Raw genomic sequence first — 16241 nt, 5'->3', positions numbered from 1 at the left:
GCAGATTCAATTAAATGTGTGTGCTAAATACACAGAGAGCTAATGGCTTCTTAATGGCACAGCGAACACAAGGACAAGTCACAGAGCTGGACAGAGTAGGATGAGACATAAAGGACATAAAACCAATCAGCCAGTGCTAGACCTTCATTACGCTGGACGTGGTACTATATTTTACAGGATGGAGCGGAGGCTGCAGGAGAGGACACAAGGATTTAACTCCCCACACACACATGAACACGGAGTCAGCAGTCTGTCACAGCCTGTCATCAGCCTGCACATTTATACGCTTGTTCTCTATTTCTGACACACACACACACACACACACACACACACACACACACACTGATTATCTCTCTCAAACAGCCAATGTTTCTTTCATATTCTTTTTCACAAACACACACACACACACACTCACAGAAACACACACTCTATACTGCACTCTTTGGGAATTATAATTTTCAAACACACACAGACCAAAAAAAAAGGCACGTTTGATCCCTTCATCTTTTCTTTAATATCAATGCATTTGAGCTGTCGTTACATCAGTCGCTGCCGATGTTTGATTGATGAGCGTTTTGTTTAGGGAAATAATACTGTGTGTGTGTGTGTGTGTGTGTGTGTGTGTGTGTCGTGGCTTTGTGAGGCTGGCCGTGCTGACAGGCTTCGATGTCTGTTGGTTGCAACGCGAGGTGTCTGGTCGATTGTTCGGCAGGGGAAAAAGTAAATCCGGCAGCTCACCACAGAACATAATCGATTTAGAAAAAAAAAATTGAGCGCTCTTTTTTTATTTCCCACGAATGTTATGGCTCCCTTTTCGTCCTTGCCCATAACTGTGCGTGATTGTGTGCATACAAGGGCTGAGAATTGCAGGATAAAGGTCTTTTTATGGATGGAGTCAGCACCGAGAAGAAGCCTCTTTCTTTTTACTGGTGTTTTAAGTCAAGACTAATAGACCGACGGGTCACCAAGAGTTTGTGTTACAATAATTCATCTTAAAACCTTGTTTGGAGTTGAAAGAGCCAAATTTGCTAAATGTTTCATACAGAAAATTCAGTTTTTGACTCTGGCAGCATCTGTTGCATATGAACAGCTTTTTTCGCTCCTTTATTCCCAGAGCAATTTATCTGAACCAGTGAAAAAAGCCAAAGACATTTAAGTTTTTTTATGCACATACCGGTTTGTTTATTGCCTGAATAAATCATCTAACCTCGTCTTCCCATCTGTCTTCCCTTCCAGAGGATACAGCCTTCGAGGCAGGTGTGCGTGTGCAGATCCACAGCCAGGCGGAGCCCCCGTTCGTTCACGAGCTGGGCTTCGGCGTGGCCCCCGGCTTCCAGACTTTTGTAGCAACACAGGAGCAGAGGGTAGGTGTCCCTCTCTTTCACTACTCAGTTAATAGCGTTTCTCCTCCTCGTGTTGTGTTTCAAGTCTAATCCATACTCAACTTATCGCTCAGAGATAATTAAAAAAAGAAAAGAAATACATTAAAAAAAAAAACCTCTGTGATGTATTGCTTGCCATAACAGGCATGGTGTGTGTGTATGTGTATGTGTGTGTGTGTGTCCTAGCCCCATAACCCCTAAATTGGCCTCTGTGGCCCCGTGGTGTTTGCTAACTGACAAACGATAACTTCCCCCACTGTCAGTGGCTTTGTCTTTGTTGGTAGAGAGCTGCTCTACTCCAACTCCGTCATACTGGAGCTGTGCTCCACCACACAAGGCCAACATTAAAGGCCGCAGGTCTCACAGATACAGCCAACGGTAGTGAATGTAAATAGACTCCTACTTCACCAGGCTGTGTGTCTCTCTCTCCCATGTCTCTCGCTAGAGTTGCACATGTCTCAGTGAAGGTGCATGTTTCTACACTGCCACGCTGCATAATAGTGTGACTTCTTGTCAGTTGTTTGACTCAACAGCAGGAGCACATTGCCCTTTTCATAGCAGATATATTTATGTCAAGATATTCAAGAAGTCAGGAATTAATTTCCTTCTCATTTTCTTCTCTCTCTGGCACACGAATTCACGTTTTGTTTCTTTGGCAACCACTGTGAGTGCAATGAAACCCACAATAGCTGTGTTATCCACTCCGCTGTCAACACAATTCTGACACATCAACACCTTTAAATTGATATTGGTACTCAAAGCGAACGGTTGCCCATTTACTCGTCCAGATACGACATTTGTCCCAACATCTGGAAAATATAAGTAACATTGTACTAAATATTAGCCACTGAAAGCTCCGCTATGCTGCAGGGTACCAGCTTCGCAGGGCAGGTAGTAAACTTTGGGTACTTGAGTCATATTTTTTTCCACCAGGTTGGTTTTTTAAACATCATGAGAAAGTATGTCCTCTTTTCTAACTCATGAACCATCTATATTAAACAATGGGTGGGAGGTATGTCAATGCATGGAGGCCTGGATAGATACGTGACATGATTGAAGCTATTGCGTATTTGTGCTTGTTTACAATACGTATGAGCATGACAAAGACTTAAGACCATGCATCAGCGTGAAGATGAGGACAGATCATTACACATGGTGCATCCTCCTAATTCATATCATTTCATCCAGAGTTCAAATAGAACTGAAACAAACACAGAGTAGTCTCTAAATGTCAATTTCCACCACTGAACCTGTGACTATTTGTACAATTCCGCCACATTCGCTAATATAAATGAAAATAGCTGCCAGCTTAACAGTACATGTAAATAGATTCTCAAAGGTCGCCCTGGTGCATACCAAGATACTGAATGTGAGGGACTGAAATTATATAAAAATGAGTTCAGTTTGTATTTCAAGAACTTTTCTGAAGCCAAATTCAGTCGGAACAGTCTCACTACTGAACATCACAGCTCAGTGTGGCGCTGCGATACAAAGAGTCACCTCAGCGGTAGGCAGGAAGGAAGTGGAGGAGATCTTAACCAGCGATGTTTAGGCCCCCTGGGTAATGAGCCTCAAGGGTTCCTGTCATCTTTCAGCCCAGTTCTTTGACTGGCAGGAGTGAAGGCAGTTCCTCCTCCGCCTGCCTGTTGCGAAAACACTGCCCTTATCCACAAGCCTGCACAGTGGGGAACACAGCAAATTTAGCTCCAGCTAATTAATGCACAATTTCACTTTGTATCAGAAGTCTGGGAAAATATCTCCTGCTGCGAGACGTTCCCACCTGTCTTTTTAAGCTCCTTCTTCTGCAGAAACCCGGAGGGCACCGTTAAATATGTTCAAAAACAATCCTAATAATGATGATTGGGTAGAGTATCTGGGTCACAGACTTGGGATGGAGCCTTGTGGAATACATTTTTAAAAAGCCTTGGTGATTAGTGGATCTTTGTAATGGATAACAATCAGTCTTCCTGTGAAAATTACTTTGACAAAGAGTTTGAATTAGCTTATTTGGGGTAATAGTATTGGGCCTTGATCAAAGCGGTTCAATCAAGTGAGCGAAAAGCACAAAGTGCACGGCCTATACAGTAAGGGTTTCAATGCATCTTTAGACTTTTAAATTAAGGCTCTCCAGACACAGAAATTGCTCTTCTGTGGGCTTTTGACTGAAGCTAAAAGAGCACGCTGTTCCTGTACTTGAGAAAAACATTCTTTGAAAAGGATTTTCAAAAACTCCATTATAGTATGTCCACATGCACTTCAGGTTAAATTGACTATAAATAGGTGGTCAAAGGTCCCTGTGACTTTACAAATCAAATTTTGGGGTTTAGCAACTCAGAGATTCATTTGCTAATCCTCACAATCTTGCACAAATGTCTAATAGGATCAAATAATTAAGTGATAGATATGTTGCACAGACATGTATTTAAATACCACTTGACTGTTTGGGGGAGGACTGTGAAATGTTCAGATGTTGATGTCAAGCTTCAACCAGTGCTCTATATAGTTTCCATTTCAGCTCACCCAACCAGCACTAATACAATGACCTTATTAAAACCCACTCTCTTCACAAATCCAACTTTTTTTTTAACAATGTTGCCTCCTGACCAACTTGTAAAGCCTAATTAAAGCATTACTCTGGTGGAGCAGGAGAGCGGAACATTGATTAATAACGCAGGCCTCGTCTCTTATTCGATAGATCATAATCAGGTCAATTTAAGAGGGGAAAAAAGTGATATTGAGCACATTTGATTATCTGATTACAGAGAAATAATCAGATCTCCGATCAACCACATCTGACTCTAATTAACCAAGAAGTGAAGATTAGCTAAGGTGTGAAGGTGATTTTAAAGGTTGAGGCTTGTTGCAGAGCACTTTCTTTAGTCCCTAATATAATGGATAGCATCTGGATGTCAGCATTCATTGCTTGTGCTGGCTTCAGGGAGAGCATGTTTAATTATCACATGAGACATAGCCACATCCAGAAATGACCAGAGGCTAGATTGCTGTTTGGATTGGGGTTTAATTCATTGCCCTATGTGTTGTGAAGTGGTCTGAAGACCTAAAGCATCAACTTCACTGGAAGCACGGATGCAACTTTGCGGCAGGGTTTCAAATTCTGTCGGTATACTAACAAGCACATTTTTACTAACAAGCAAATTGTGGCCAAACTTCACCTGGCAAGATGTTGTGTTTCGCTTCACCCAACAAAAATTGCTCTTTTGGCAGGAGAAGCCTCAGTTGGGATGCATTGTGATGACAATGAAGGGAACTGGGAAAAAGAGGGTGATGGGTGATGGATACAGAGTGTGTGTTGGAGCAGATGGGCCTCCGCACGGCTCGGCCCGGTGTCCCTCCTTCATCTGCCGTCCCAGTCCGTTAAGCCACAGGAGCAGGAGGAGAACATTTGGAGTTTTTGTGCTCCCGTTGCCAGGCGGCATGGGATGTTTTTCCGACAAAGTCTGGTTATCTGTTGAATTGTTTTCCGCACCGCCTGGTTTGTTGGGTTTCTTCTCTGCTGCTCCGTATTGGCTGGTTTTCAAGGACGAAGGAATGCATTTGGAGGGCTGTACGGATCAGACTACATTTTACATGGATGGAAAAATATAAATTGTACAAAACACTTAGGTAGGGTATCCTAAATTGTTCAAAATCATAAATAATTATTTAACTATAACTTAAGGTTGATATACTTTATTGTTCTTCCTGATTTTTTTTCTTGCTTGATGTATACAGTAAAATTTCTTTTATTCGTTTCCGGGCTGCTGGAAGACGTTGCACATCTTGTGCATTCAGCAGGCCGTGACCTTCAAAGAGAGTTTCAGTCAGAGATCAAGCACTGCAGCTACTGCTGACCACAGCACCTGCTAAACTCAATCGACTCGTGGGCAAATGTCTGTTAGAGCTAAACCTTGGTTTAACTTTTTAATTGACTAATCTACTGATCAATGTTCTGCAGTGCATCTGGTTATTAATTATACTAGGAGTTCATATGATTTACTAAATAGTTGTACAGTCTGTACAAAAGTTTTGAATGAATATCAACTCACATAATCACCAACTGTTTAAAAATACTTTATAGATTTGTTCAAACTGAGACCAAAGCACAGAACGCCACTCGCAGACAGTTTAACAGGCTTAATCGAAGGTATCAATAAACCAGTGCTGGTGAATGGCTGGTGACGGCAGAGGCCAGGAGGGTGAAGCAGAACGGCAGGCTGGCAGACAGGTGTACGATACGGAGGCACAAGGGGAAAACAGGATTAAGCACAGCAACAAACACACAAGGAGATAACGCACTGAAGCAGGCCCACAAGGCGCAGCCATAAACATGAGCCTACCACATAGCCGACAGAACCGTGTGACAAGGGCTGGGCCGAACGCCAGTGTTGAAATACTGCTGGCCTGATTAGTTGATGTATTCCAGGTGTGTTGCTTGGGGGCAGGTGAAACAGCTTGGCAGCAATCAGGGAGCCGGGAGAGTTAGTGGAGAAGCCACGCCCACAACAAAACACACACACACACACACACACACACACACACAGGAGAGTACTTGAAACATAGTGGAGATGGGGACACTAGAAGCACAGTGATGGCTGTGATAAAAGCTCTCTTGTCCCGATTGGTTTTCCAACATTCTTTGACCAGAATGACTGTGAAACAGACATTAAAGTGCAATCTATGTAGTATTTGTTGTAAGCATCTTGTGTGCATCTTGAGAAATCCCTACCTAAACCCCCAAACACCATGTTTCCTCACCTGCAGCTGACCTACCTGCCTCCCCCGTGGGGAGAGTGCGAATCCAAAGCTCTGGAGTCGGGCTTTTTCCAGGTCTACAGTGTCACTGCCTGCAGGATTGACTGCGAAACACGCTACATCGTGGAGAACTGCAACTGCAGGATGGTGCACATGCCGGGTAAGTCTTATGTAAGATTAGATTGCATTGGGAGGCCTCATATGGAAATCTTAAGTCAAAACAAGATTAGTTCTTGGCAATAAAAATCCTGGGATTTTGTTTTTATATTCATCCAACTGTCTTTCAAGAACTTCATGCAAAGACTACCATTGACTAATTTTTTTCTCCTTAGGCGATGCTTCTTACTGCACGCCTGAGCAGTACAAAGACTGCGCCGAGCCTGCCCTTGGTAAGTCTGCATATAAACACAACCTCAAACACAACGACACACACACACATGCAGTACTTTCTGGTTTACATATTGTTATTTGCCTAAGCAAAGGATTAGAGTTATCTTTTTCCCCCTGTTGATACAGAGCTTTAATGCTAAACCTGCTTTAAAGATGAGCAACACCGCAGAGAATTTTAAGCTTGGGTCGGCTCAACTTAAGAGAGCAACTTAAGTATATCATCATGAATTCCAAAGCACTGGAGTAAATAACAAGTCTACTTTGGGAACGGTGATAGCACCGTCAAACTGTCCGTTTGAAACACACTTTCACAGTCAGTATAGCTCTGTAACACAACTGTCCACAGCTCTTCCAGTACATCCTACTAATGGAGGAAAGTGTCTGTCACTTCTTACCTTTCTGATTTATCAAGAGAACAGGATTGATCTCAATATTTCCCCTCGTGTCTGAAGAGCTCATCAAATCTGTAATCAACATCAGAGCAGATCATTTAATGGATGGGTGGTCAGATAGATAAAGGTGACATATTTCCTGCATTGAGGTAAATTTAACAGCCCTGAAAGTGTTTTTTGGCAGCCTCTGCTCCATCCTTTCCCCTTCAAGATTTTATATTAACGTTGTCAGTTTTAGTTTAATGTTGGCTCGTCCGGCTGTATTAACCTGTTAGTATGTGTGTGTATATATATATATATATATATATATATATATATATATATATATTGAACAGATAATTTTTTGTTTTGAGGAAAGTTCCCTCATGTCTGCTTGCAAAAGCTGTACACTCGAGGCAGACTCATGACATTCAGATAAGAAGGTTTCTTTGTGATTTCATCCCAATTAGATTCCTTGAAAAGTCTTTAAAATCAAGGGTTTAGTCTTCCAAAGCAGTGAAATCATGGAGAGAGTGGTTTCTTATCTGTTTCTGATTAGATTGTTGTGTTAAAGGTCACAGGGAAGGATAGAGCCTGTCCCCGCTATGCACCGCGGTACATGGCGGGCATATTGCCAGCTTATAAGGAGACATGAAAGCACGTAGGCACTTTGCAGTCACACATCAAGGGTTCAGGCACCAAAATATGAACATGGAATATTTCCGTAAAGGCAGTTCTGTTCTGTTTCTGAGCAACACAAAGCATGCACGCCACCTGGCCACCCGGAGACGGAGATGAAAGACAAATAGGCATGGAGACATTCTTTGGCACCAACTTGCCATGACTACGGTCATGTGACGTGCTGGACGCAGGAAGAACAATAGATTATGCAGCTTCAAACTTCCTTTGCATAAAAGGTGTGAATGCCCCGTTCAATTACCTGCCCAGCGGTATTCTCCTATTCTGTAATGCAACTCCGTTCAGTTAGGATGTGACTCCAGAGCTAAAAGTGTGCGTGTAGCCCACTGTCATATTTTCTGTCAGAAAATAAATGAAACAGAGACACAGTGGGGGAACATAATTAAACCATGATATGTCCTGATCATCTGTGATATATCCTTCTAGCGATATCAATAAATTATATCTGACGCTCAACTATAAATCGGATTTCTTTGTGGGGGTTTTGTCCCGTTCAAAGAGTTCCATTCATCAATCATTGTTTCTTGTTGTCGAGGCAGAAATGATGTCAGAAACTGATAAATGACAGTGATATAATATCATAAATAATAAAGACATTTTTTTGTAATTTTGGGGCACTGGCCATTTAAAGGCAATGTACTCACAAGGCAATGTAAGTGGTTGCAGTGGCAAAGCTTTATGATGAAAGAGCCCCTCAAGAGGAATTAATGTTCTTGCATATTCATTAAGAAATAGCATGCTATGACATATTCTCAAGTAAAAACACTGTTGGTAATATCATGCAATCTACATGTTTGATCGATACAAGTCAGTCAAAACATTAATAACACACTCTTAAGTTAATTAAAATACCTTCTCAGTAATACGATCCAGTGGGAGTTACAGCAACATCAGAAAACTGTTCTCTCCTCCCACGATGGTCTCTGTGCTCTCTCCTGCTGCGAGGGGGAATTATTTCTTGAAACCCAGAAACGTTAAACCTTTCACCATCCTCGCACAGGCACACACAGTTTGGATCATTGAATGTAAATTAATTCTTGTTTTAAAAGGGAAGTACTAATTTGATATCCCCGTCACAAAGAAAACTTCAGACAACAATGTTTGATTGGGTTTTTCTCACTCGATAACTGTGTCACTCAAGTTTTGGAGATGGCTCTGAAAGCATTTGGTGATAAGAGACAGCTGTTCAGCTCTAACAACTTGCGTATCTGTCATTTTCTTCCGACTTTATCTGACTCTGTAATCACGCACAGACAGAAAATGTCCGATTGTTCTTATAGCCTCCAAACTGAAGATGCAGAAACTGTCTTAGGTACGTGTTATTGTTTTAACATTGAGGGAAAAAAACTCACGTTATTATGAAAGACGGCATGGTAATTTGATGTTTTAGAAAAGTATGTGCGAGAAAACGAGCGAGTGGTGGACAAAGGTGAGGAGCTTAGAGAAAGAAATCAATCATTTGAATGCACAAGGCCTTGCTCTTGTGTATCCAATAATGTCTCATTTAAATAAAAATAAGAGACCACAGAGAAGCCATATTGAATTTTCTCTTGCAATTACGTGACTGTGTGGTCCAACCGGCTATTAGTGCGCCGTGGGGGAAAGCTGCCTGGTGCTCTGTGATCTGTGGGTCTGCCACAGAGCTGATGCTACTAACTTGTTCCTCCTATTCAGAGAATTAGGGGTTTGGGGATTTTTCAAATCCAGAGAAATACGTTTTCGGTCAAGAGAAACGACTCATTAGAGCTCTATTTAAACTTTTGCAGTTTCATAAATTTGGCTTAGGAAAGTGATTTATGGGGCGTGTGAGTGTGGCCTCTGTGCCGGAGAAGCTTTTGATGGAGCTATATTTGAAAAGCCGGTGTCGCTTAACATTACAGTCACTGTGAGAGAGTTGGTGTTGGCTGTGGGCTTAACACAAAATCATCCAATGCATTTTTTTTTTCTTTTGTCTTTCTCTCTCTCTCTCTCAGTCAAACTGCCAAAGCAGAGCCGTGAATGGAGCCTGGCATCTCTGCATCAGGACTTTGTCTCTGTCAGGGTGAAGGCTGTTTTCACGGATGCTGCTTGAGGGCCTGTTTGTGTTTTATATATTGTGACTTTGACAGTGACATTGACTTATACTGTCGTTCAGGCTTTTATGGAGTAAACATCCGCACGACTCGAGGCGCAGCGTGAATGGGGCCGTGTGCGTGTGTGCGCGTGTGTTTGTGTGTGTGTGTGTGTGGGTGTGGGTGGTATTTGTATGCCTGTGTTTGTCGGTACGGTATGTGTTTTCACAATCTGAAATCTGACCCCTGTCTTGAGTTTTCCGGGAAACATGGGTCAGATTTCATATCAAGATGGTGTGATGCGTTGAGCACAACGCTGCAGAAGCCCCAGATCTGTTTAGTGTAGCGTCTGTTCGCTGTGAGGGAGCGTTGACGTACAGCCGGCACAAACGCACCGCAGAGATGTGGCTAATTAAAAGTATCTGGCGCTGCTGAGTGTACCATTAGCACCATTTAACATAATGTTCTTTCCCATTCAAAGTTCACTGTAGTCTGGTTGAGATTTTTTCTTGTTGAAAAAAAAGATGGATAAAAGAAAAAAGAACATTACTAAAAAAACACATTAAACTCTTAATTACTCAATTAGTTTAAGCCTCAATAAATATGTCTATTTCCGCTGCAAATCATGATTACTTTTATTATCAATTATTTGATTATGTTCCCACTAAAAATGAAGGATAATTTTCTCTATAAAATGTCCAATAACAAGCTGAATTATTTCAAATTGATTCTTTGCCTGATATATTAAATTTCCAATTATAGAAAATCTCTCTCTGTCTCTCTCTCTCTGTCTCTCTGTCTCTCTCTCTCTCTCTCTCTCTCTCTCTCTCTCTGTCTCTCTCTCTCTCTCTCTCTCTCTCTCTCTCTCTCTCTCTCTCTCTCTCTCTCTCTCTCTCTCTCTCTTACAGTAACCTTAATGTATTAAGTTATTATTACTTCATAAGATATAACAACCTGTGATGGTTGTCTGTCATTTAGTATTTTGCACATGCTGATTTGATCAAATTCAATATGTTTGCACATCTTTTAGTTTAATAGCATACTGTAAATAGTTTGTGGCCAGTGAGCAGATTTACTCATAAAATATTCAGATAATATAGACATTGCTTGATTTGTGCAAATGGCTCTTCTCTTTTCGTTGCATTTCATCAATATAATAGTGACTAACTCAGTCTGGACAGAAGTTCTCGATACAAAAGGAACACTTTGGTCAGCCAGTTGGATATAACTTCGGGGCGGAGGCCTTAGTTAACCTGGCAACATATTCAGCAGACACACTGCTCACTGGATATGTTATGCCTTTAGTGGAAGGCTCATATATCTCGGACTATATGAGGAAAACTCTCAGTTTGTGTCTAAAAGAGCATGTTTTCTTTGTGATCATCATCCTCAACCCATCCTCCCACACCGTGTTCCATTTTACGTCCGCCCCCCTTCCATCGCCTCCTCCTGTGTGCAGCTAAACTGTCGGCTGTGGAGAGCAGTAACTGCATGTGCAGGACGCCGTGCAACATGACCCGCTACAACAAAGAGCTGTCCATGGTCAAAATCCCCAGCAAGACTTCCGCCCGTTACCTACAGAAGAAGTTCAACAAGTCGGAGAAGTACATCACGTGAGTAGCAAGTAACAATATTCTTAACCACGGACTGATGCTTTGATGCTGTATTAGGATGGTGATTAGAATGACTTAAATGCAAATAGAATAGAATTAACATCAACATAGCTTAAGATATATTTACTGCGGCTTAAGTTAGCTACATTCCAGGAACGTTCATGCACGGATGAGAACATAGTTAACATTTCTTCAGTATTAAATGCTTTCATTTAACCTAAATGCAAAGCAGTTGGGACTACTTGTAAACTGATTCACACCAGTTCTTTATATGGTTTGTCATGCATCATAAAGCATGAATTAAAAATAAACTAGTGGAAAAAAACAGCAAATATTCAGCTCCTTTAATCCTTCTTGTTCATGACAGATAACTCATAATTATTGTCCAATTTAAGAAAATTCATAGTGCTCAAAGAGATGCAGGTCAATTAAAGACCAACCACACATTTCACGAGTTCAGCTAATCATTTTTTTGGACATTTTACGACCACATTTATTGTCAATACATCAAAACCGACACGTATTCACACTTATACAAACCCACAACTTAGAGTCTCCACCAGCGGATGGTGGGGACAGCTGAGCATCCGGAGGAAAGACTTTTTAAATGGAAGAAACATGCAAAAAAGGATCTGATCCTCTTTGCTGCCCACATTGTGTCCTATAGCATTTTTAATGACGCATTTAAAGAACAGGAATATCTGTGAAAAGCTGAGTTACACATGTTCTCCTCCCACACTCTAGTTGCTCAGCCCCGTCAAAAATGGAGGGACTGGTGCTTGCCAAGTGATCGTCTGGTGCTGGATTCTTTAGGACTAATGCCCAATTTTGCCTTTTTGCAGGGACAATATCTTAGTGTTGGATGTGTTCTTTGAGGCGTTAAACTATGAGACCATCGAGCAGAAGAAAGCCTACGAGGTGGCGGGCTTGTTGGGTAAGTGTTATTCAATCATAACTTTATTTTCCAAACCTGGATCCAGTCTACATTAGTCACAGTCATGCTACTTCTGTCGTGTTGATAATTCATTGGAAATGACCTCTGAGTCATGGCAGAAGATTGAGATAAGCTGCGTGACAACAAAATCAACAACAAAATGTTAGCAACTGTGATATGTGCTTTTTACTGGCAGAGTACATTTCTACAATATTGTCATCTACAAATGAAGGGTTGCAATTAGCCTCTCTACGATCTTTGACTCAACACCATAAGGTCATTACACTTGCTTGTTTTTGTGTTTTGCTGTAATTTGTTTAGTTGACAAAAGCAGTAATCTTTAAAAATCTTCTGCGAGTGAAGCAAACCTCGATGCCATAAATCGACTAAACTTGACGACTAGGTGCAAATAAACCATTAAGTTTAGGATCTGTTTCTTTGGGCCGGATTCAGGTTTGACGTTGTATACCTACAACCTTCGGTTTCTCTTTGTGTAACTGTGCCCTTTGTCTGCAGGTGATATTGGAGGCCAGATGGGTCTGTTCATCGGAGCCAGCATCCTGACCATCTTGGAGCTGTTTGACTATGCTTATGAGGTCGGTCCTAAGATGCTGTGTCCCACTCTTGTTCTCACAAGACTGTTTTTTTTCCAATTGAAGACTTGGAGCATCCGTTGATCCTGAAAGCAGACAACAAAAGCAATGTCACTGATATGAAAAGCAGATTTGATACAAAGATGTACTTAAAATACAGAGATGAAGGACTGCGTGCTGTTGCTTTTCAATTACCTTTGCTGTACTGTGTGGCGCTCTTGAGAGCTCCTTCTGCTGCTTTCAGCTGCGCAGGGTTCTGGCAAGTACATAATAGTCTTTGTCTCCCTGAGGGGTGTAGAAATAGAGAGGAAAAAGTAATTTTACTTTTTTATTATTTTGATGGCCATAATAGAGTAATGGGGATTAGAAACCCTCATGTTGCTGACATAAGCACCTCTCAGGCTACTTTCAACAGTATGCATGCTCAAATGTGTCATCTGTTGCCATAATGCCACCATATTTGTTTCTGCTTTGATGTCAAATGTTCCTAACTGTAAAAAAAAAAAAAAACCTCTTTTATAATCATTAGGTGATGCTTTTCTGACTTGTATTCATCAATCTGCAGGTGGTGAAAGACAGACTACTGGATTTACTGAGCAGAGAGGAGGAGGAGGAGAGTCATGGAGAGGATGTGGTACGTGTGGCCTTTAACCTCCCACTTGTCAATTTTCCTCACAGAGTGCAATTTCACGCACTCTGACCATGCATATCAAACCTTGCCCTATCATTACCTCTCCACACAAGCATGGAGAAAGAGCACTCTAGCGAATCTTAAGATTGTGTGCAGACCGACAGGAGCGTGCCAATTTGGCAATGAAAAAAATCAACTCTTTGAAGGAGTTGACGAAGAATCCAAACCGCGGCGAGGACTCTGTATCTGCTGGGTATTAATAAGAAGTGCCAGGTTAGAATTAGAAAAATATCACTGGACATCACTAGTTAGCTGGCTGCAAAAGAACATTAATTAAGCCACTGATGGTCAGTGGGAGCACCTTGCATCCTCCTGAAAGAGCAGGAATAAATAAATAAACTCGCTGTGCCTTAAATGGTTTATTTGCTGACTACAAACCATAGAGAGGCAGGGAGACTAACATGCAGGAAGTTACTGTATCATATTAAAGCATAGTAGTATTTTATATTCATTTATATTTAATTCAAACAATAAAATGAAGTAATAAACAAACATAACAAAAATACATATATGTATACATCACATTGCAGGAGGAGGCAAAAAGCCAACTGGGCACAGTCAAAGTCTAATATTGAAAATGTTACAAAAGTCCAAACATAAAATGAAATATGCATAAAACAGACAACAAAAGAAAGAATTAAATATGTAATTGTGTGGAGTAGATCATAAACTGCTCCAGGTACAGAACTTGATGGTAAAAGTCACATATTTTGAATAAATCGTGTGGACTCATTGTCCTGTTAACAAATCGATTAAGCCTGGGTTGACCGGTAATGATGCCGGCTGGTTAGTATGTTAGTGGCTCGCTTTCTAGCCAAATATGGCAATTAGCCAAACCGGTAGTCACCTGCTCACCAGAAACACAGATTGTACAAGGATGCCCAAATGAACATCCCTTTCCCTCTCTCTGGTCTGAACGAGCACTAAGACGCTTTCCCTCCTTTTTCCCAGAGTTCCTGTGACCCGGTGGCAAACCACTCGGAGTCCATCAGCCACACTGTGACAGTCCCCCTGCAGACGACGCTGGGCACCCTGGAGGAGATTGCCTGCTGAGGCCCTCCCCCCCCTTGTCCCTCAGAGCCACGCACACCCAGAGGCCGCCTCCACTTGGTGGCGCCACATCCTCTGTTAGGGCATCCTGCAGGTCCCTAACAGGGGAGGGGAGGACAAGAACAGGGACTGGCCTAAGGACAGCGCTGCACTCTGTCAAACCGCCCTGTCTGAGGCACTAATGGGGATTAAGGAGCTGTCAGCTGGACTTATCTGCCCTCTCTGTCAGCCTGCACTGTACTGTGGTGGGAGGGTGGCCTCCATTGTGCCAGACCAGTGCAGTGGGGTCTGTGTCTCCACATTCACGCACACAGAACATCAGAGACTGGGTGGGGCAGCTACCCAGGAAAGGGGGGGTCATCCCCTGTGCAGCATATCTATGTAACAAACACATTAATATGTCGCTCACTGCCAAATGAACTGTACAAACTTGGTTTTGAACTGCATGCGTCAATCTATCTTGATCTCTTTGCTGATGCATTTGCTGGACTGCAGTGTTGCTTTACTGTACATGTGTGCAATTTGTCTCTCTCTATCTGCAGGACAGGCCTGTGACGAAGGCCCGGTGAGATATCAAACTTCGAATGTACAGATTGAACATATGGTTGTTTAAAATCATAGTTCAGATGAGACCACACCTTTGAAAATCGATTCGGGAAAGCAATTTATTATTTCTTAGTTGTTTTAGAGGGGAAGGTGTTGGGTTATGTATGAGCATTATTGAGGGGGGGAAAAAAAAATTGGATTACTGAAAATAGTGGAATTTTAATATTTTGCAGTCTGCATTTTGCATATTTCTTTCACCCGTCAGTTTCAGTTTAGTCCGTTTACTAAAAGGCATGTTTGCGATGTGACTCCAGGGGTGTTAAGCTGTTCCCTACAGACGTCTGTAAAGGGATGTCATACTCCTACTGTCAATTTATATGAATAAATTGCTTCTAGCTGCTGCACCTCAACCCAGCACACAGCTTAGAGGTAAAACGTGAATTTATTTGCTTGCCAGACAGCCATGTACAAAACACTGCTACAAATGAATATGCCCAGACTGTTGTCAATGTCATTTCAGTCAGGTATTACCACTTACTCAAAAGTGGCATCAATTTGTCTTTCACTCAAAAAGAACTTTCAAAATATTGAAACAATTTTCATGGTCATATAAATTATTACAAAGCATCATGAGGAGGGTTCAGCTAGGATTTTTTTTTTTGGACTACAGGGTCTGCTATGATGGTGTAAATATCTGGGGTGGGTGGGTGGGGCGGGGTGGGGGTCGGGTTTTTTTTTTGTCATAGCAACGGGTACCACGCAGACCTAAATCCAATTTAATCCTAAATAAATCCAGTTAAACATTCACTCCAGGTGCAGAAGTGACTTCATATTTATGACATTTGTTTCATGATGTTACTCTCGGTGAGAATGTGATGTAACGGGCAGTAGCGTTTGAGGGAAGTTGAATGTCTTGCTTGCCACGAAGGACACACTTTTGAATGAGCACCAGGCTTTCCTTTCCGATACCGGTCTCTCTGAACCTTCAGTGTCCTCGGAGGTGATGGTTACATTATACGGCTTCACACCAAAAGCTTGTGTGAGATCATGCGGTAAATGTAGTGCATATGGGGCCATGATCATCCTAGCTGGCCTCTGTCATCATGGTAATGTGCGTCATAGGATCGGAATGAATTCAAGTGCTTTGTGAGACTATTTGAATTATGATT

The 16241-nt window shown here is 41.9% G+C and overlaps 1 protein-coding gene across 2 annotated transcripts in view; it reads left to right on the top strand.

Annotated features, from left to right (window-relative positions):
• The window catches only part of asic2 (acid-sensing (proton-gated) ion channel 2), a 275335-nt gene extending 259570 nt beyond the window's left edge, over positions 1–15765 (top strand). For both annotated transcript variants that reach the window (XM_068578446.1, XM_068578445.1), the window contains 8 exons: positions 1237–1364; positions 6144–6294; positions 6467–6523; positions 11105–11258; positions 12101–12192; positions 12709–12788; positions 13351–13419; positions 14428–15765. In XM_068578446.1, coding sequence (XP_068434547.1) covers positions 1237–1364; positions 6144–6294; positions 6467–6523; positions 11105–11258; positions 12101–12192; positions 12709–12788; positions 13351–13419; positions 14428–14529 — 833 coding nt within the window. In that variant the 3' untranslated portion in view covers positions 14530–15765. The remainder of the gene's footprint in view (positions 1–1236; positions 1365–6143; positions 6295–6466; positions 6524–11104; positions 11259–12100; positions 12193–12708; positions 12789–13350; positions 13420–14427) is intronic.
• The last annotated feature ends 476 nt before the right edge of the window (positions 15766–16241 follow it).

The sequence above is a fragment of the Clinocottus analis genome, unplaced genomic scaffold (genome assembly GCF_023055335.1).
Source record: "Clinocottus analis isolate CAN_PGR_092001 unplaced genomic scaffold, fCliAna1.0.p SCAF_16, whole genome shotgun sequence".
NCBI lineage: Eukaryota > Metazoa > Chordata > Actinopteri > Perciformes > Cottidae > Clinocottus > Clinocottus analis.
This window is presented reverse-complemented; position numbering and strand designations above follow the sequence as displayed.